This window comes from Sus scrofa, chromosome 13, assembly GCF_054392235.1.
Source record: "Sus scrofa isolate SSC_HxYL_T2T_F1_AM1 chromosome 13, Sscrofa_HxYL_maternal_Yorkshire_Landrace_v2.0, whole genome shotgun sequence".
NCBI classification, from domain to species: Eukaryota; Metazoa; Chordata; class Mammalia; order Artiodactyla; family Suidae; genus Sus; species Sus scrofa.
The window spans coordinates 136,872,841-136,891,795 of record NC_139395.1 but is presented as its reverse complement, the minus strand read 5'-3'; the positions used below and the strand labels follow the sequence as shown (position 1 = coordinate 136,891,795).

The 18,955-nt window shown below is 53.7% G+C and overlaps 1 protein-coding gene and 1 non-coding gene across 48 annotated transcripts; both read right to left on the bottom strand.

The window, feature by feature from the left end:
• Window positions 1-18: 18 nt before the first annotated feature.
• On the bottom strand, window positions 19-12,602 carry VWA5B2 (von Willebrand factor A domain containing 5B2). Of its 47 annotated transcripts, none has more exons than XR_014824465.1 (22): window positions 12,474-12,602; window positions 12,001-12,223; window positions 11,819-11,927; window positions 11,456-11,601; window positions 11,200-11,370; window positions 9,063-9,282; window positions 8,725-8,882; window positions 8,074-8,205; window positions 7,713-7,837; window positions 7,162-7,317; window positions 6,635-6,745; window positions 6,346-6,554; window positions 6,147-6,258; window positions 5,512-5,697; window positions 4,538-4,709; window positions 4,140-4,453; window positions 3,025-3,214; window positions 2,743-2,921; window positions 1,429-1,566; window positions 1,263-1,346; window positions 939-1,159; window positions 19-852 (listed from the first exon to the last, which is right to left on the bottom strand). XR_014824465.1 is itself a non-coding variant. In XM_084990526.1 (22 exons), exons 7-22 carry the CDS (start codon window positions 8,753-8,755, stop codon window positions 304-306), a joined length of 3,099 nt encoding a protein of 1,032 aa, XP_084846652.1. In that variant the 5' UTR covers window positions 8,756-8,882; window positions 9,006-9,282; window positions 11,200-11,370; window positions 11,456-11,601; window positions 11,819-11,927; window positions 12,001-12,223; window positions 12,474-12,602; the 3' UTR covers window positions 19-303. The 47 variants fall into 47 exon arrangements, 37 of the variants coding, with proteins under 37 accessions (XP_084846652.1, XP_084846654.1, XP_084846660.1 ...); XM_084990526.1 differs by having other exon boundaries at window positions 2,565-2,921; window positions 4,526-4,709; window positions 9,006-9,282; XM_084990528.1 differs by having other exon boundaries at window positions 2,565-2,921; window positions 9,006-9,282.
• Window positions 841-948, bottom strand: MIR1224 (microRNA mir-1224). Its single transcript, NR_049179.1, has one exon. It is a non-coding gene; the product is annotated as a microRNA mir-1224 (primary transcript).
• Window positions 12,603-18,955: the final 6,353 nt, after the last annotated feature.

Here is an 18,955-nt window from a genome sequence, read left to right as displayed (position 1 = left end):
GGGCAGATAAAGAACTCATTTGGGCAGTCCTAAGAGGCACTTTATTGCATAGGATTTGGGGACTGTGGCTCTCTCCCTTTCCACTGCACTGCACAGAGCTCAGAGGGGAAGGGGCATGGGGAGGGAGGAGCAGGAGAGAGCACAGGCAGGCACTTTCTGTGGGGGCAAGAGGATTCTGTGAAGGGGATGAGAAGCAGTGAGAGCAGGCTGTCGCCAGCCTACCCTTCACAGCACCGAGAAGCCAGCCCTGGGTGGCAGTGACTTGAGTTTGTTGGGGGGTGCCAGCCCGAGCAAGGGCACCCCTCACATGTTTGCCGGGCTGTAGCACAGCAGGTGCAGCTGTAGGTTCTGGTCCCAGTGGCGCAGCAGCAGGAAGAGACCACGGGCAGCAGCCTTGAGGTTGGCCAGGTCGAGGCCCTCTGGCAGGTGCTGGGCTCGCAGCCAACAGTCAGCCTTTGCTGCCGCCAGTTCCCACTCCCCAAAGGCAGCCGCACAGCGGTGCTCCAGCCACGCAAGCGCCACGGCAGTGGCCCAAGTCCGACCCCGCAGGTCGGCACCGCCAGGCCCTTCCGCCCCCTCTGAGGCCTCGGTGTCTGAGCCCCGCCCACTGTCCGCCTGGCCTGGACCCTCGGAGCCTGAGCTGGGAGACGGGCTGCAGGAGGCCGTGGCACTGTCACCCTGGCCAACACCGTGCCCTAGAAGTGCCCAGGGAGAGGAGGCCGAAGTGGGGCTGAGGCTGGCGCGATGCGCAGCGAAGGGCGAGGCGCGGCATAGGCGCTCCTGCGAGATGCGCACAGCCGCGCAGAAGGGCGCGTCCAGGCGGAAGGAGCCAGGTGCCTCCTGCAACCGCACCTGAGGAGAGAGGAGGTGGGGGGAGAAGCGAGCTGAGACAGTGCCCTGGCCCTGGCAGCGCCACCCTCCACCTCCCGAGTCCTCACCAAGGGTAGGTAGTCGTGGTCGCTGCCTTCACTGTTGCTGTCACCGGCCTGGCCCGCGTTGGGGCTGCAGAGTCTATGGCTGTCTGGACCTCGGGGCTTCCGACGGCTCAGGCTGAGTCGAGATGGAGGCTGGGGGTTCAGGCGATGAGGCCCTCCGGTGGGGGCTGCGTGGCCCCCCAAAGCAGAATTGGAGTTGCCTATTTGGTCCAGGTCCCAGCCGCCTGCCAGAGAGCCTCCCTGAAGTTCGGCACTAGAGCCATTCAGTGCCAGGGGTGGTCCCTAAGCCAGGTTGCTCCCTATCGTTTCCCTGGATTTGAGTATTACCTTTAGAGTGGACGATTGTGGGCAGAGGAGCAGCATTTGGATGGCCCTGAGAAGCAGGAGGGGTGCCTGGGGGCTCTGCTGGCTCTGCAGGGGCACAGAGACGGGGTCAGGTGTGTCTGGAAGGGTGGCCAATGAGGTGAGAACCAGCCCCTGGAATGGACCTTACCTGAGCTCCGCACCTGCAGGGCTGATGGCAAGATCTCCCTAGTGGTAGCATCCACAGCTACAGGGTAGGTGAAGCAGGAGGGGGCAAAGCTGACCTTGCTTGTCTGAAGGGCTCGAAGCCAGGACCTCCGGGCATGGCCTGTGAAACCAAGGAGCAGCATGCTGAACAGGAGGCATGCATTCCCACCACCCACCCTCTACTCTACAGAGGGTTTTACGGCAAAAAATATCACTGCTCCCCTAGCTTCTCCCTCTGTCCACTTTTGAATAGAGTGCAGTTCCTTGCTGGGGCCAGCTCACCTCCCCAGCTCTGATGAGAAATGTTAGGCTGAACCCTCAATTACCTTGTAACAAGGCTAGGCCCCCTGGCCACCCATGAATTCAACATCCTGTATGCAAACGAAGAAAGCATTGACTGCAGTGCCTTTTCCATCCATTCATTTCAGCACTGGCCAATAGAACTTTATGCCATGATGGATGTGTTCTGTATCTGCACGATCCAATATGGTAGCCACTACTCACATGTGACTTAAGCACCTGATGTGTACTAGTGCAACTGAAGAACTAACATTTTAACTTTATTTCATTTTAATAATCTTTGCTTTTTTTTTTTTTCAGGGCTGCACCTGTGGCATATGGAAGTGCTTGGGCTAGGGGTCAAATCAGAGCAGCATCTGCAACCTTGTGGCAACGCCAGATTCTTAACCCACTGAACAAGGCCAGAGATCAAACCCATATCTTCATGGATACTAGTCAGGTTCTTAACCCACTAAGCCCCAATGGGAACTCCTCGTTTTAATAATCTTAATGACAGATTTGTTTTTATGTTATGGGCACTGTGAATCATTGCAAGATGACGTTCCCTCTCTGATGACTACTAGGAAGCTTGCCAACTTGGGGTCCCATGCTTGCAAGGGCACATAACCTCATGTGTATGTCTTTGATATAACCTCATTCTCTGCTTCCTTCGATTATCCCCTTTTTTCCCATCGCTCTGCTTAATTTTTTTTTCTTGTCAATGTGAGTGAGCTGCCTCATCCTTTGTGAGCAAGGTGAGGTAAAGAAAGTGATCACATAGACCTGTGTCTCTGCCACTCTCTGCCCCTTGACCCCTGACTGGGCCCACCAGCAACTCACCCCGGTCAGCCATGGTCTCGCCCCCTCCCCGGAGAGCCAGCTGCTCATTGTCCCGGACCACGGAAGCTGCTGTCAGTCGATGGAGTGCTTGATCCCAAGCATTTTCTCTTTCAGGGGGTGACGGAGGCAGTGTGCCAATATCCCCAGGACCCCATAATGTCTCCAGCCCAATGCCCACCTCCCAGCACATAGGCTGCTCCCCACACAGGGCCCGGATCACCACATGGCAGCGTGGAGCCTGGGGAGGCGGCGGTATTGCCGGAGGGGCCAACTCCCCATTGGGAGGAACAGCCGTGAATAAGAAGGGTGGATCCATCAGCATGTCCCAGTCCATGGGGGCTGGGGAGAGCAGGTTTCCTGGGGAGAGACAATGGTAGGGACAGGGACAGTGTGGCGCCTGGGGCTCCGCCTCCCCAAGGCCTCCTCAGTATCAGAAGCCAGCTCCCCATCCAACCCTTACCTGAGTCATCCAGGCCCTGTCCCAGCTGCCGCCCTGGCTCAGGGCCTGGCCCATCTGGTGCTACACCCAGAGAGGGGTGGCGGGGGTGGCCAGGGGCTGGATTCACCCGGCCTGGTGGAGACGAGAGACTTCGGCCAGCCAGAGCCACTCTGTGTCGACGGCCTAGCACCTCAGCACTCAAGGCCCCAGTCTGCACACGAGAAGTGGGGTTCGCTGGCCAAGGAATGCAGAGCCCCTGGCCATCAGACATACACACACAACTGGCCACATGCCCCTTTGTCTGAGCCCCAGGATGACTGCTCACCACCATTAAGAGGAGGTCAGGCTCCTATGGCCCCTGGCCACCTTCCCAGTGTCATCTCTCTCCATGCCCTATTTCTCACTCATCTGTTTTTTTTTTTCCTGGCCGCACTTGTGGCACATGAAAGCTCCCAGGCCAGGGGCTGAACCCGTGCCACAGCAGCAACCTGAGCTGCTGCCATGACAACACCAGATCCCCAACCTGCTGAGCCACAAGAGAACTCATCTCTGTTTTTATCATGTCTTCTCCCATGTTACCAGGCAAACGTCTTTATTCTTCCAGAGATGGCTCTTGCTCTCCCTACTCCCTCAGACAGGGTTAGTCACCTCAACGCTGAACTCCCATAACACCATGTCCCTGTGCCCATCAATGTATGTTGCATGGTATCGTGATTATAGATTTGCCCATCTCACCCTCCCTCCTTTCCTTCCTTCCTTCCTCTTTCTTTCTCTCTTTCCCTCCCTCCTTTCTTCCTTTCTTTTCTTTTTCTTCCTTTTTCTTTCTTCCTTTCTCCCTTCCTTCCCTCCTTCCTTTTCTTTCCTTCTTTCTTCTTTCCTTCCTTTCTTTTCTTTCCTTCTTTCTTTCTTTCCACAGTGTGCAGCAGCCTGATGTGGGATCTCAGTTCCCAGACAGCAATCGAACCCAGGCCACAGCAGTGAAAGCACCAAATGCTAACCACTATGAAATCAGGGAACTCTCCATATATTTTTTAAAACTATACTTACTAGTAACCATTGCATAATTTACGGCATGTAGCAGGTGGCCAATAAACATTTGCTAGATACATAGTAGGTGGATGTGGACTAAATCTCACCTTGACTGTTGCCAGTGGGGGTGGAGGCAGGGGGCAGGAGCGGGAGCCTGCAGGTTCTCCCCAGGCCAGGCTGCGGCAACCCTGCTGAGAAGGGGGGTCCAGGGGAGCACTGCCTTCAGGCGAACCAGGGCCCTGGGAGATGGGGGACTCACTGCTGCCTGTGGAACCTGGGCCTGGCTCTGGGCTGGCAGAGCAGTGGGTCAGCACATATTGCTCCCGGATGTATGAGGACTGGAAGATGCGGCGCCATATGGCTGTGTCAGAGGACGGGTTAGGTCCAGGGTCCGTGACTGGGTCTGTCAGAGCATCAGTACCTATTGGGAGGTAGGAGAACAGATCCCAGCCCTGGCCTCTCCCACTGCCCACTCCTCCTCCAACACACACACCTGGACACTCACTCCGCTCTGAGTCCCCAGCAGCCCATGGGTTGGACATCTCTGCCGACACAGTGCCTGTTCCCAGTGGCTCCGAGGTGCCGGTGGGCTCAGTGCCAGGGCTGGTGGCAGATGGTGCTTCCTCTGGAGATGGGAACACGGAGCCGCCCAGGCTCTGCCAGCCAGGCTCTTGGCCCTGGAGAGGCATAGACATTGGAAAAAAACTGATTGTGGTTATACACTACCTCTTTCCAAACAAGATTTAAGATGGCTCATGAAAGAGGCAATAAAGTTAATAAACCAGAAATGAAAGCCCAGTACAAAGGAAGGAGGAAGCATACGTGCTGACAATGGGGTTACTAGAGCCACTATGGCTGAGCCTCAGGTTTGGCCTTGAGCTTCCTGGCAGCCAGGCAAAAAGGCAGTCTCTTATACAGCTCTCCTGATCAAAAAGGAGGAAGCGAGTTTGGTTCTTCTAGAGATAAAACTTTTCATAATAAAAATTATAATCATTTCTCTAACTCCTACCAAGAGTGCACATGTTATGACCTCTAATTACAACCCTGTGAAAAAAATCAGTACCAGGAGATGGGCTTAGAGAGGTTAAGTGACTTGCCCTCAAATGGCTAGTACACAGCAGAATGGGGACCTGAGATTTCATCTAGATGATGCTCCGTCTGCCCCTGAATGTTACAAGAAATTATCTGGATGGTGCTTTTTGTAGGGTGTTGTGTGAAGTAATAAGCAAGTTTTGACAAAAACCTGGCAGCAAATGCTGGCGCTCTTCTCTGTGGCTGTGCATTTAGTGACCAAGGGCAGCACATGAGAGGGGCAGGCTGCGGTCACCTTAGGGGGGCCCAGCGCGGCCTCTGGGGAGGTCTGGGGGTGGTAGGAGGAGAGTTCAGCAGAGCAAGCCACAGGGACTAGGAAACGGTTTTGAGGAGATGAGGGGCTTCAGTCACCCCAGGCCCAGCTCCTGCACCCCAGCCCAGGCCTACCCCTGGGGGGCAGGACCGGAAGCCGTCCACCCTGAAGAGTGAGCAGTAACCAAGCAGCTGGTCCCCAGGATAGAGCGCTGGGATCTCCCGGGGCGTCAGCAGTGCCTCCACCGCATCGGGCACAAACCAGTCCACGGAGATGTCGCTCAACGCAGGCTCCAGTGCCTTCCGCAGAGCCTGCACCAGCTAGGAGGAGTGGCCAGGTGGTGGCCAGGGGAGAGAAAGAGGGGTCACACAGCCGACATAGTGGGAGGGCTGCTCTCCCACAGATGCCATCCATCCAGCCCCGGGCTGAGGGGAGCGGGGTCAGGCGAGGGTCAGGGAAAGGCAGGGGCTGGGAACAAGCAAGGGCACTGAGGGTTTGGTCCTCAGGGCTTGGTGGGGCTTCTTGGCCTGAGCCGTGCCGTGTGGATGAGGCAAGACTTTTCAAGGCTATGGCTCAGTACCAGGACAAAACCAAGAACAAGATTTGGGGAATTGGCAGAGGCTGTGACCCCCACACCTTTGGCCTCCTGCGGCACCCCACAGCAGAGTGCCTGGAGACCCTAGGACCAGACCAGGTTCTGTTTCAGACTCAGTGCAACTTGGGAGGTGGACTTTGAGGAACAGGGGACAGGGCCCGGGCTCCAGCTCACCATGGGCTGCAGCCTTTCCCCAGGCCTCAGGAAGTAGGCCTGGCCCCTGCTGAGGGCAGACAGACCCTGGATCAGCTGGCGGCAGGCAGGCCCGAGCCCAAAGGAAAAGCACCTGATGAGAGAAGGGGAGCAGCTGTGACCTCCGGGAACCTCTTTGGGGGGCTATCTCAGGAGCCTGGCTCTGCCCACTCCATCCTACCTGGCTGCCCCCCTGTGCCACCTCATGAGCTCCAGGGTTTGGTGGGTAACAGTGGCCACAGGTGAGGCAGCAGTGAGCAGGAACAGCTGCCGAGGGTGGGCCTTGTGCTGGGGCTGCCCCAGGGCCCAGTCCAGCGCAGCCCGCACGTCCGGCGGGCCACCCGCAAACTGCAGCATCTCAATGCTCTCACAGATCAGCTGCACGGTGTCCTGGAGGAAAAAGGCACAGGGTGGGCCACGCTGGGCTGAAACACCTCTACTAGGCCCCCACATCCCAGGGCCACACTCACATCACTGCAAGGCCGGCTCTCTGGGAAGAGGGGCTGCACCGACGTGCCAAACATGGCCAGGTTGATGAGTGTCTGGGGCGGGAGCGACTTCACAGCCAAAATGATGGCATCCTGGGGAGGGCCAGTGAGGGCAGGGTGAGGCGGGCCCAGGGGCACAGGCAGAGAACAGGAGACACCAGGTTGCCCGCCTTCTCCAGGCCGCGTGTAAAAGGAGGAGTCAGATGAGGTCATCTGGGAGAGGCCCTGTGTGTGGGACTGTGCATGAAGACTCTGAGAGACCCTGGAGTGTGAGGGAGACTCTGAGTTTGTGTGAGAGACGTTCATGTTTGTGACCCTGGAAGTGCATGTGAATTCTTGGGTTTGGGATTTGATGTGGCTGAACGTAACTATATATGAGAGAGGCTCTTGGAATCTGGGAGGAGCGCACGTATGTGTGAGTATGAGAATGAGAGAGGGGCTGCCCCCAGCCCATCCCGGACCTACCGCCCCACCCAACCCCAGGCCTGCCCACACCATGCCCCACAGGCCTTGTGTGCCACACTGCTGCCATCCAACAGGACGAGGAACTCCCGCGTAGCTGTGCCCAGGTGTCCAGGCTTGGAGCTCAAGTCCGGGCAGAAGCTCAGCACCAGCACGGGGTTCAGCAGGATGTCCTTGTGGAAGCGTCGCTGCAGGAACCACACCTGAGCACGGGAGCCCTGACTTATCCTGGGCCAGGCTTAGTACAGCACTGACCTGGGCTGGCAGCAGGACCTTGCCCTGAGGCCTTTTTCAATCCAATCCACCTAGAGGGGCCACCCTTCTGCAGTCATCTGAATAAAGGTAAGCGCGCGGTGGCAAGTGGCTGTCCTCTGCCCATGTCAGTCCCAGCCCCCATCCTTTGAGACATCCCAGGGAGATTTTCTGGGCCCTCCTGTGACAATACTCATCAGCCCTCTGGCATGGTGGTAGCAGCTCCTCCTGCTGAGAGCAAAGGCCCCCTGCCCATCTCCACATAAGCCTGCTCACTTGTTCCTCATGCACTAATGCTGCCAGCAGTGAGGCCAGAGGCCAGGCCGGGACCCTCAGGCAGCCATACCTGTCGGTCCCCATCACTATCCCTTCGCTGCAGCCTCTGAAAATCCCGGCGGGCCCTCACCTGGGCCTCATATTCTGCTGAGCTCAGGCTGCCGGCCTCCAGCATCAGGTGTGGCTGGTGGGGCTCTGGGAGGGAGGGGACATAGCTCTGTCAGAGGCACCCCTGTCTCTAGATTCCCAACGGCTCAGTCCCACTGTCCTGGGGGAACCTTGTAGGTCCGGCCTCCTTGCACCCCCAGGCCCACCCTCACAAACGACTCAGTCCATCTGGCTTGGGGCCCAAGAATCTATACTCCAAAAATGCTACCCAGATGATCCTGAAGCAGGTCAGAGCTGGCCCCTTGTGTGCCCCAGTCTCTCACCACTGGGGTGCAGGAGGATCTCCAAGGCCCGGTCACAGCGGTGGCCCTCCGCCAGTGTGACACAGATGGTGGCTGCAGAGCTGGCGTGAGGGGGGGCATCTGCCCGCAGAGCATGAGAGGGGCTCTCCAGGCCTGAGGGACAGAGAGACAGGGAGAGGGGATGATTGCCCCCTCCCAGCCAGGACTAAGAACACAAATATCAACTTCCCAGACAAAGTGGTGGGGGCCAGAGTCATGACCGATTCAGCTCAGCTCTCAGAGTCCCACCTACAAGGTAGACAAAGGGGGATCTGCCTGCTTTCACGGACTGGGAGGTAAATTCCCGTGCGTATTCCCAGTTGGCCAAAGAGTTTTATGTCAACCAGCTACTGATTTAACAACCTCCTCCAGCTCTTGTGCAAGGAAATGCCACTTCATCACTTGGACCGGTCTCATTATAAGCCTCTCTCTTGTCATGGGTGGGTGGAGTGGGATATGAATAAATGATACTGTCAAAGTTAGGGGGTGTGTGTTCTGTAGAAGTGGCCAGGGGGTGCGCCCACTGTGAGACTGAAGGTTCCTAAGGCTTGGGTCCCCATCTTCTTTTTGTGTGCGTCTCATCCCTGAGCCTTGAGTTATTTCCCAGTCAGCTCTGCTGGGAGGGGCACCCACCTGCCAGCAGGCATGGCCCAGTAACCAGCATCTCGAAGGAGAAGGTGTACGGGGCAGGGCAGCGGGCAGGGCCTGAGAACACATCCCGTGGGGCAGCTGGCTCCTCCCAGGCTGGCCCTGCCCCCTCAGGGCTGCCCACCCCGAAGCAGCTGGTGGGGCTGAAAGGGAACATGAGGAGAGTCACTGGGCCACGACCAAGGTCCCTAGCCCCTCTGGCTGTCTGGCCTCAGCCCTTACCCACCCTGCCCGTCCCTCAGGGCACCCTGCCAAAGCCCCCTCACCCGCACTAGACCCAGAGAAGCCGAGGGAGGGACGAAGAGAATCACCATAGGCCCAACCTGTCGTCACAGAGCCCCGGAGGCCTGGGGGGCCCCGGCGGGCCTGGCGGGGCCAGAGGGGTGAGCACAGAGGGCACAGCCACATGCAGCACCCCATCAGGCCTGGAGGGCAGCTCCCGGCTGCTGCGCAGGGTCACTGTCACGGTGCCGGCCGCGGCGATGAGGCCTGTGGGCAGCACCAGCGTGGACCGGGCCTGGGCCAGATCCAAGACAAGATGACCTATTATGAGTGAGGAAAGGGGTCAGAGGGGGCTGGAAGCAGAGGAGATGAGGGCAGTAGGGGTGGGAGCAGGCACTGAGTCAGGGGAGCTTGGGCAGGGGACACTTTGTGAGGCTGGAGGGAAGCTGGGCTAATGCACTGTGATGCAGGATGGAGACGTGAGATGAATGGTAGGAGAAGGAGAGGCAAGGTGATGGTCGAAGGATTTGGCTGTCACCAGGAAGGACAGCAGTGACATCACTGCTAAGGGAGGGCTGAGGAGGAGAAGGGGCATGTCCATGCCACCCCCAAGGTCCTGGGGGAACCGCACCTTCTGCCCCTCTTCCTTTACCTGCTCCAGCCTGTTCAACCTGTGGGCATCACCTTCCACAGCCTAGGACCCACCCTTCTGACAAATCCCCTGCTCATGAATGGTCAGGGCTGCTCACTGCCCACTAGGAGTGGCTCCAGCATTTTCTACCCAGGAGGAGTTCAGGAAGTCTACTTGGAAGCTGGTTAGAGGACATTTGCATACTCAGTACACTATTTTACTTAGATCGGAGGCTGGTTTGAGGACTGGTGAAGTCATGGGTGTCTCTGCTGCTAAAGGAAAAATGGCCAGGGGTATATGGTGGCGGTCAAAGCCTTACATGATCTGGCCCGCCTACCTTTACCTGCTTCACCTCGCTGCCCCACATTCTTTTGAAAAATACTTTCTGAATAAATGAGGGGAAGAAAAAAATGGAAGCAAAGAAGAAAGGAAAGAATAAAGGGGGGAGTTCCCTAGTGGTCTGGTGGTTAAGACTTGGCACTTTCACTGCCGTGGCCTGGGTTCAATCCCTGGTCTGGGAACTGAGATCCCACATCAAGCTCTTCCATCCCAGGCAGGGATTTTGAGTCGGGTTTTGAGTCTCTGTTCTACAACTTCTAATTCTGTCCTTTGGTAACTCTTGTTTAGAGGTGCCTCAGTTTCCTCGTTCAGAAAGTGCAGGTCATAACTATATTTTGAGATCGGTGAGGAATGAATGAGATAATATACGAAAAGTATCCAACACATAAGAAGCTGTTGCTGTTATTTTCGTCACCTCTAAGAGCTGGAAGGAGAACAACATTTGCATTACATACCTCTCTGGATTCAAGTGAGGTGACACCAGTGACTGGGATTTGCCGACTGTGAATCAGTATAAACATGAGGTATTTTATTACCCATCACCTAGTATAACTTACTTCCAAACCTTTGCTTCCACACCATTGCCCCTGCCTGGGGAGTCTTTCCTCTCATCTCCACGTTGTTCTGTCCCACCCTTCCTTTCAGTCAAATGTTGGCTCCACTTCCTTCTGGAATATTCCTGGGGCTTCAGCCTCTGGGAGCTCTGGCTCCCTCTGGCCTCTCACTACCTGCTGGGCTTATGCCAACTGTCTACACCACTGGATTCTGTCCCTCTTCTTACCTAGATGGTAAATCTCCTGTGCAGGAATCAAGTACATATATAAAACAAATAAGTGAAAGAATGAAGTGCAAGCCAGGAAACCTAGCAGAGAGGCAGTCTTGCATCCCCTGACCCAGCACTCACTGAGCCCCTTTGTGACCCGTTCTGTGGGAAATGCTAGACTCAGAGATGACCAAAACCCTGTCCCTGGCTCAAGAGCCAAAGCTCCAGAGGAGAGGAGAGGGATGTGGGGCCCGCCTGCTGTGTCTGTCTTCCTGACCGCAAGCCTGGGATCAGACCTGGCTCACATTCCCCCAGCACCTGGCGCGCATCATTGGCCCAGTCCTGGACTGTTGAATAAAGGGATGAATCAATGAATGAAAACAAACAAACAAACAAAAACAATGACTGGAGCAGGGACAGGGAGGGATGGGATGCAGAGCGAGTGCAGGAACTAGAGTGCGGCTGGCTTTCAGAGAGACAGGGCGGGGGGGCGCCCTGGACTCACCCTGCGCGCAGCGGCGGGGCGTTAATGCCCCCAGCGCCGGACCCAGCGCGCGGCAGCAGGCCGCCTGCGTGCGGCGCCTGCTCTGCAACTGGAAGGAGACGCGCCGTCCCGCCGCCTCCGCCTCGAAGCCGGAAACCACTTCAGCCTCGGCCAGCGGGTACACGAACACACCTGGGACAGGATGGGAGCACAGGTGATGTTAGATCTTTCCAGGCGAGCACAACCCCACCACCCCGCGACCCCGCCCAGGCCTCACCGTCCACCGGCTGCGGCTGCGGGTTGTGGTAGGTGAGTCGGGCCCTCAGGCTGAGGCAGGGTCCGTTGGCGCAGGCCCGGACCCAGGAGTCCGTGAGGGGCAGCGGCGTCCAGCTGGAGGGGCAGTACAGGCCGGGCATGGTGCCCCTGGAAAGGGGTTGCTCAATGAGGGATGCGCAGAGTGAGTCCTGAGCGCCCCGCCCCACTCTCCTGAAGGCCGACGGGGAGAATAGAACTCGGGCACGGGGACGCAGACCTGCAGGGGGCGCGAGGCTGAGCCGTGCCGAGGGCTTGGGTCAGACAAACAGGTGGCGAGGGGAGGGAGGCAGGGGGTGGTGATGAGATGGGCATCTTCCCTGGTTACCTGGGAAGCCAGGGCCGAGCGCGGCTCCAAGCAGCGTGGGGACCCGGGGAGCGGAGGGTTAATGTTTAACTGGCGCTCCGAGCGCCCAGCAGTCCTGCCGCCGGCTCCTCTAGGGGCGGAGGGGAGGGGGGTGTCACAGCTGTTCCATCACCCCCTCCCGGGCCTCACCGCCACCCCCGTACCTGCCAGCCCCCCGGGGCTCCCCGCGGCTGCCAGCTGTTGGAAGTGGCGCGGGTGGAGAGATGGAAGATGCTCTGGGTGGGGAGCAAGTGTTTAAAGGGCCAGCATCCTTCTGGGTGCCCCCAGCCCAGCAAAAGGTAGCAGGGGCGGGGTGGGATGGGGAGTCGAAGGGCCGCAGTCTTTTTCTCTCTGGCGCCTCAATTGACAGGAACGCTGATAGAGGGTCTAGGGGAGTGGAGGAGGTTGCATTGGGAAGAACGAAATGGGAAGAGATAGGAGGGAGTCTTTCAGAGGCAAAACGAAGAGAGGTGTTGGGGCAGGGGGATTCCGTGGGATTGGTCCACGGCATCTCTCCTCATCCTGGCAGAACTGGTCTGGGAATGGTCGCCGCCGCCCCCCACAGCAGAACTGTAAGGGGATGCTGTGGGCTGGGTCTAGGGATCATCCTCCTCCCCACCCGGAGCCCCAGCCTCACCGTCTTGTCCTCTGCGGAGTTCTGGGAGCCACGACGGCACCAGAGGGTGATGCCGCCTCTGCGCCCCGGGCCACACTGAAGTCTAGGCACTTGAAGGGCGCCTGCACTTGACTCCCGCTGCGGTCGCTCTGAGTCCGCGCCGGGGCGTCGGCCCTGCGGGTGCTGGTCCCGCCCCCGCTCAAAGGGCCGCCCCTCCAGCTTGCCTCAGCCCCGCCTGGTGCTGCGGCGCCGCTGCTGCTCCCCGCCCCCTTCGGGCGAGGTACCGCCTCCGCGCCACCCCTGGCCGCTCGAGCCAGACTGGGCACCGCAGTGCAGGGATTGCGTCCCTGCGGCCGCACAGCCCCCCATCAGAGCTGGGCCGAGGGCTTTGAAGCCCCACCCTTTCCATCCTTCAGGAAGGGAGGCGTCCTACAAGTGTAGCAGAGGGGGTCAGTCTACAGCCGTGCCCACCGCCCCCAAGCATTGCCGCAACCCTAGCTATCCCGGCACCACCCCACCTCCTCCCTCCACCCCACCCCCACCCCCACAATGGCTCAGCTTTTCGTCACTGCAATGACCCTCCCTCATCGCTGCAGCGAACCCCAGGGCCCCATCACCGTAGGACAAACCCCCTCCCGCCCTCCCTCCCTCCAAGAAGCCCGACCCTTTCCTTTGCAAAGTGCTCCTTCATCACTGCAGATATCTTCAGTTAGTGTGATCGCTTCAGTGACCATTCACCCCTACCAGGGATCCCTGTCACTGAAGTGATTTCCCCCCTCAAATAGCCAGCCTTTCCACCACTGCAGTGCCTTCTCCCCACTTTTTCTGGGGGTGGGGAGGGTAGCAGGATACCGCCTCATGTTATAACTTCCTGGTATCTTCAGTTGCGCACCACCTTGGAAGTGAGACCTTCCAGCCTGCAGAGCCTTCTGGTGGCTCCAGACTGCCCCATCATAGCAGTGCTCCCCTCCATGGCATCACTGCAGCACCTGCAGAAGAAAAACATTTCTGCTTGTGAACAGTTTCCTTTGTTATTGGCAGAATTTCATGCGCTTGACAGTGTTATGCCACAAAAGATTAGGAAATCCATAAAATTTCTCCCGGGATCCCTGAGGGGTAGTCTGGGAGCCCTGGGGAAATGGCCATATTGAGGGTCACCATGTAAGCTTTTTTGCAGAGGCTACACTCAGATTCTGCAAAGAGGGAGGGATCCCCTGCCTCCTTGAGCACCTGAATCCTCCAATGCAAACTTTCCCTTGCTCAAACCACTTAGCATGGTGGAAATAGCTTGGCCTTTTCCCGGAGAACTTCATGGGTAGAAATGCACAAAGATGATTATAGGAGGCATAGACACCATTATAATGATCTACCCCATGGGAGCTCCAGCTGGGTCCCAGCCCTGTTCTTTTCACACTATCTGAACCATGGTTCCATCCACCCTTTTCCTCCCTTCTCTGCTGAACCCTCCCCCAAGTCTTATACAGAGCAAACATTCCCCTAACAGACTTGGGGAGAAACAGAGGGTGAATGGGTAGAGGGGCCCTCCAGGTGCCACAGGTCTCCAGACAGGACCAGCCCTGGCTCTCAGGGCTCCATGGAAGTCCAGAAAGTGACCACCTCCCCAGGGGTGTTTTGTGCTCTGCCCCTCCTGCAAATGAACCAAAAGCTATGTATTGCCCTCAGAGCAAACACGAAGCAGCAGGGAGCAGTCATTAAGGGGCCTTACACATGGATATGGAAAAAGAGGTCCCTGTCTTAGGTCCTGAAGAGAGCTTGGTTTTCAAACAGTGTCCCAGGAGGATGGTGTCTGTTAGAGACTAGACAATGCATTGGTAAAAGCCAAGCTTGGTTGGGAAGCTGGACCAACCCCGAGATCCTGCTGGGAAGGCTTTGGTCTTAGCTGAAGCAAATGGAGAGTGAGATAGGCCAGCAGCTGGGGCCAGAGGTATAAAGCATCCTGCAGGATGGGGCAGAGCAGTGCAGGCTCTGGCACTGGGGAGGAGGAACTCTGGGGGTGGGGGTGGGGTGCTCTGAGGCCCAGCTGGGTGGCGCTCTGGTGTTGGGGCTGCAGCATGGCAGGCAGCTGAGGGAAGGAAGGAAGGGGCAGCACAGACGCAAAGGATCCCAGAACCAGGTTCCAGGAAGTAGAGGAGATCCTAGGCAGGGCTAAGGAATGGCCCAGAGCCTGGGTGCTCTGCTGCATGCCAGGCAGAGGGGAGGGGGTGCGGGATACAGGGCTAGAAAGGCCTAGCCTCTGTTTTGAAAGGTTCACACTCTGGTGAAGAAGGCAAACACACAGGTACAGGAGACAAAGATGAGGGCCGTGTTACAGGGATATCATTGGTATTATAAAAGCTGTTAACCTGGAGCTTTTAGGAGAGGCACCCAACCTGGTGTGGTGGTGGTGGGATGCCATTTAAGCAGAGTCCTAAATGGGAGTTAAACAGTGAAGAGAAGTTTCAAGCAGAGGGATTAGCTTGTCAAAAAGTGAAAGAGCCAGAGGGACTAAGGAAAGGATAAGAAGGTGTGGTGCTTTTTTTTTTTCTCTTCGCTAATATTTGTCAAGCATTTACTATAGTCTAGGCACTGCACTAAACATGGATCACCTTCTTTAATGATTAAAACAGCCCAAGAGATGAGCACTATTATTATCTTACAGGTGAGAAAACCAAAGCCCAGACAAGGTAACTTGCTCATGGTAAGCTAGTAAAGTGATAGAGCCAGGATGTTGAACTCAGATGGTCAGGGCTCAGAACACTTGAATTTTTGTCTTTTTTTTTTTTTTTTTTTTCCCTTTATATGGCCCTACCTGTGGCATATGGATGTTCCTGGGGCCAGAGGTCAAATCAGAGCTGCAACTGTGGCCACAGCAATGACAGATCTGAGCCACATCTGTGACCCACGCGCTGCTTGAGGCAACACTGGATCCTTAACCCGCTGAGCAAGGCCAGGGATCGAACCTTCATCCTCACAGACACCATATGGGGTTCTTAACCCACTGAGCCACAATGGGAACTCCTTGAATTTTTGTTTTTAAACTACTATCATAGACAATATGATTTTCTTTTTCTTTTTAATTTTGTTTGATTTTAAATGATTCAAAATTTTAAAAATGACTCAATTATGGCATTTCTATATATAGACACATATTTGCATGCAAATATAATAACTAAAAGTTATACATACAATTTTGCATAAATACATATTCACTTTCTATTGATTGCCTGTATGGCAGAGATTGCTAACTAATCACCAAACTGCCTCTTCCTCCTTGTCACACAACTGGACCTCTATTTCTCAGCCACCTTTGTGGTTGTTTGTGATCATGTGACTGTTCTAGCCAACAGAATGTAAGGAAGCAAAAGTGACATGTACCTGGTGGAAACCTAAAACCTGAAATCTTCCATGCTCTTTCCTCCCAACTGACAAGTCTGTATTTCTGTGTCAGTTTTCTATCTATCTATCTATCATCTATCTTTTTTTAAGAGTTTTTGGTTCTTTTTTATTTTATACTTTTTATATGAAGTATAGTTGATTTACAAGGTGGTGCCTATTTGTGCTGTACAGCAAAGTGACCCAGTCAAATACACACACACACACACACACACACACACACATACACACATATTCTTTTTTAAAATATTATTTTCCATCAGTGTATTCCAGGAGATTGGATATATTTCCCTGGGCTGTACAGTAGGACCTCAGTGCTTATCCATTCTAAATGTAATAGTTTGCATCTACTAACCCCAAACCCCTCCTTCCATCCCACTCCTTACCCCCTCCCCCTTGGCAACCACAAATCTGTTCTCTGTGTCTGCGAGTCAGTTTCTGTTTTGTAGATAGGTTCATTTGTGCCACATCTAAAGATTCCACATATAAGGGATATCCTGATATTTGTCCTTCTCTTTCTGACTTATTTCACTTAGTATGAGAACCCATGTTGCTGCAAATGACATTATTTTGTTCTTTTTATGACTGAATAGTATTGCATTGTATATATGTACCATATCTTCTTAATCTCTTCATCTGTCAATGGATATTTAGGTTGTTTCCATATCTTGGCTATTGTGAGTAGTGTGGCTATAAATATGGGGTGCGTGTATCTTTTTGAATACTAGTTTTTTTCCAGATATATGCCTAGGAATGCAACTGCTGGATCATATGGTAGTTCTATATTTAGTTTTCTGAGGAACTTCCATACTGTTTTCCATAGTGGTTTTACCAATTTACATTCCCACCAACAATGTAGAAGGAGTCCCTCTTCTCCACACCCTCTCCAGCATTTGCTGTTTGTAGGCTTATTAATGATCACCATTCTTACTGATGTGAATGGTACTTCATTGTAGTTTTGATTTACATTTCTCTAATAATTAGTGATGTTGAGCATCTTTTTATGTGCCTACTGGCCATCTGTATGTCTTCTTTGGAGAAATGTCTATATAGGTCTTCTGCCCATTTTTCAATTGGATTGTTTTTCTGTCATTGAGTTGATGAGTTGTTTGTATATTTTGGAGATTAAGCTCTTGTCTGTTGCATCATTTGCACTATTTTCTCCCATTCCATAGGTTGTCTTTTTGTATGTGTGTGTGTGTTTTTTTTTTTTCCAGTGGTTTCCCTTGCTGTGCAAAAGCTTGTAAGTTTGCTTAGACCCCATTGGTTTATTTTTGTTTTTATTTCTATTGTCTTGTGAGACTGACCTAAGAAAACATTTGTATGGTTTATGTCAGAGAATGTTTTGCCTATGTACTCTTATAGTTTTATGCTGTCATGACTTATACTTAAGTCTTTAAGCCATTTTATTTTTGTGCATGGCGTGAGGGTGTGTTCTAGTTTCATTGATTTACATGCAGCGGTCCAGTTTTCCCAACAGCATTTGCTGAAGAGACTATCTTTTTCCCATTTTATTATATTCTTGCCTCCTTGTTGAAGATTAATTGACTGTAGGTGTTGGGAAAAATACAATTTTTTTCTTCTTTTTTGGCTGCACCTGTGGCCTATGGAAGTTCCCAGGCTAGGGCTCCAATTGGAGCTGTGGCTGCCAGCCTACTTCCATATGTTGTGGGTATGGTGCTAAAAAGACAAAATATAAAAAAATTTTTTTTTTCATAGAAGTCTTATATAGTTTTGGTTAAGTAAATTACCTATACAGGTTCTACCCTTTTCTTCCCCCCCCCCCTTTTTTTTTGGTCTTTTTAGGCTGCCCCCATGGCATGTGGAAGTTCCCAGGCTAGGGGTCGAATCAGGTCAAATCAGAGCTGTAGCTGCTGGCCTATGCCACAGCCACAGCAAAGCCAGATCTGAGCCACATCTGCCACCTATGCTGAGGCTTAAATGCTGGATCCTTAACCCACTGAGTGAGGCCAGGGATAGAACCCGAGTCCTCATGGATACTAGTCAGGTTTATTTTCTTTACCACTGAGTAATAAAGGGAACTCCAAAAAAACCTTTGAAAGTCAAAGGACATAGAAGATGATGCAAATAACTAGAAAGACATTCCACTGTCTTGGGTAAAATGGCTAAAAAACTAACAATGTTAGTCAGTTAATCTATACTTTCAATGAAATCCCAGTTAAAATCCATGAGGATTTTTGTAATAAACTTACTCCAGTACATATACAGAGAAATAAAGTTTCAAAATTAGCAAAGTCAATGCATAAAAACAGAGTTCCTCTGTAGCTCAGTGGGTTAAAGATCCAGTGTTGTCACTGCTCTGGCTCGAGTCACTGCTGTGGTGCAGGTCTGATCCCTGGCTCAGGAAATTCCACATGCCTCAGGCATGGCCAAAAAATAAATAAAAATAAAAAGAAGAAAAAAGAGTGGGGCTTACCCTACCAGACATCAAGATGTACTACATCAAGATGTCCCTTTGTGGCTCAGCAGTTAACAAACCCGACTAAGATCCATGAGGATGCAGGTTTGATCCCTGGCCCTGCTCAGTGGGTTAAGGATCTGGTATTCCTATGAGCTGTGGTGTAGGTCACAGATGTGGCTCAGATCCCACCTTGCTATGGCTGTGGATGTGGCCAGCAGCTGTATCTCTAATTTGACCGTTAGCCTGGGAAACTCCATATGCCACAGATGCAGCCCTAAAAAGCAAAAAAAGAAGAAAAAAGATACACTACAAGACTAGAGTAATCAAAACAGTATGGTAGTGTTACAAGAACAAGTAGGCCAAGGAGTTCCTATTGTGGTAGAGCAAATCCAACTAGTATCCATGAGGATGCAGGTTTGATTCCCGGCCTCGCTCAGTGGGTTGAGGATCCAGCATTGCTCTGAGCTATGGTGTAGGTCATAAACACAGCTTGGATCTGGCATTGCTGTGTCTGTGGCTGGCAGCTGTAGCTCCAATTAGACCCCTAGCCTGGGAATTTCCATATGCCGTGAGTGTGGCCCCAAAAAGAAAAAAAAAAAAAAAAAAAGAACAAGTAGATCAGTAGAGAATCAGACCCCTGTGTGTGTGATGGGATATAATTGAGGATATAATATGCAACAAATATGGC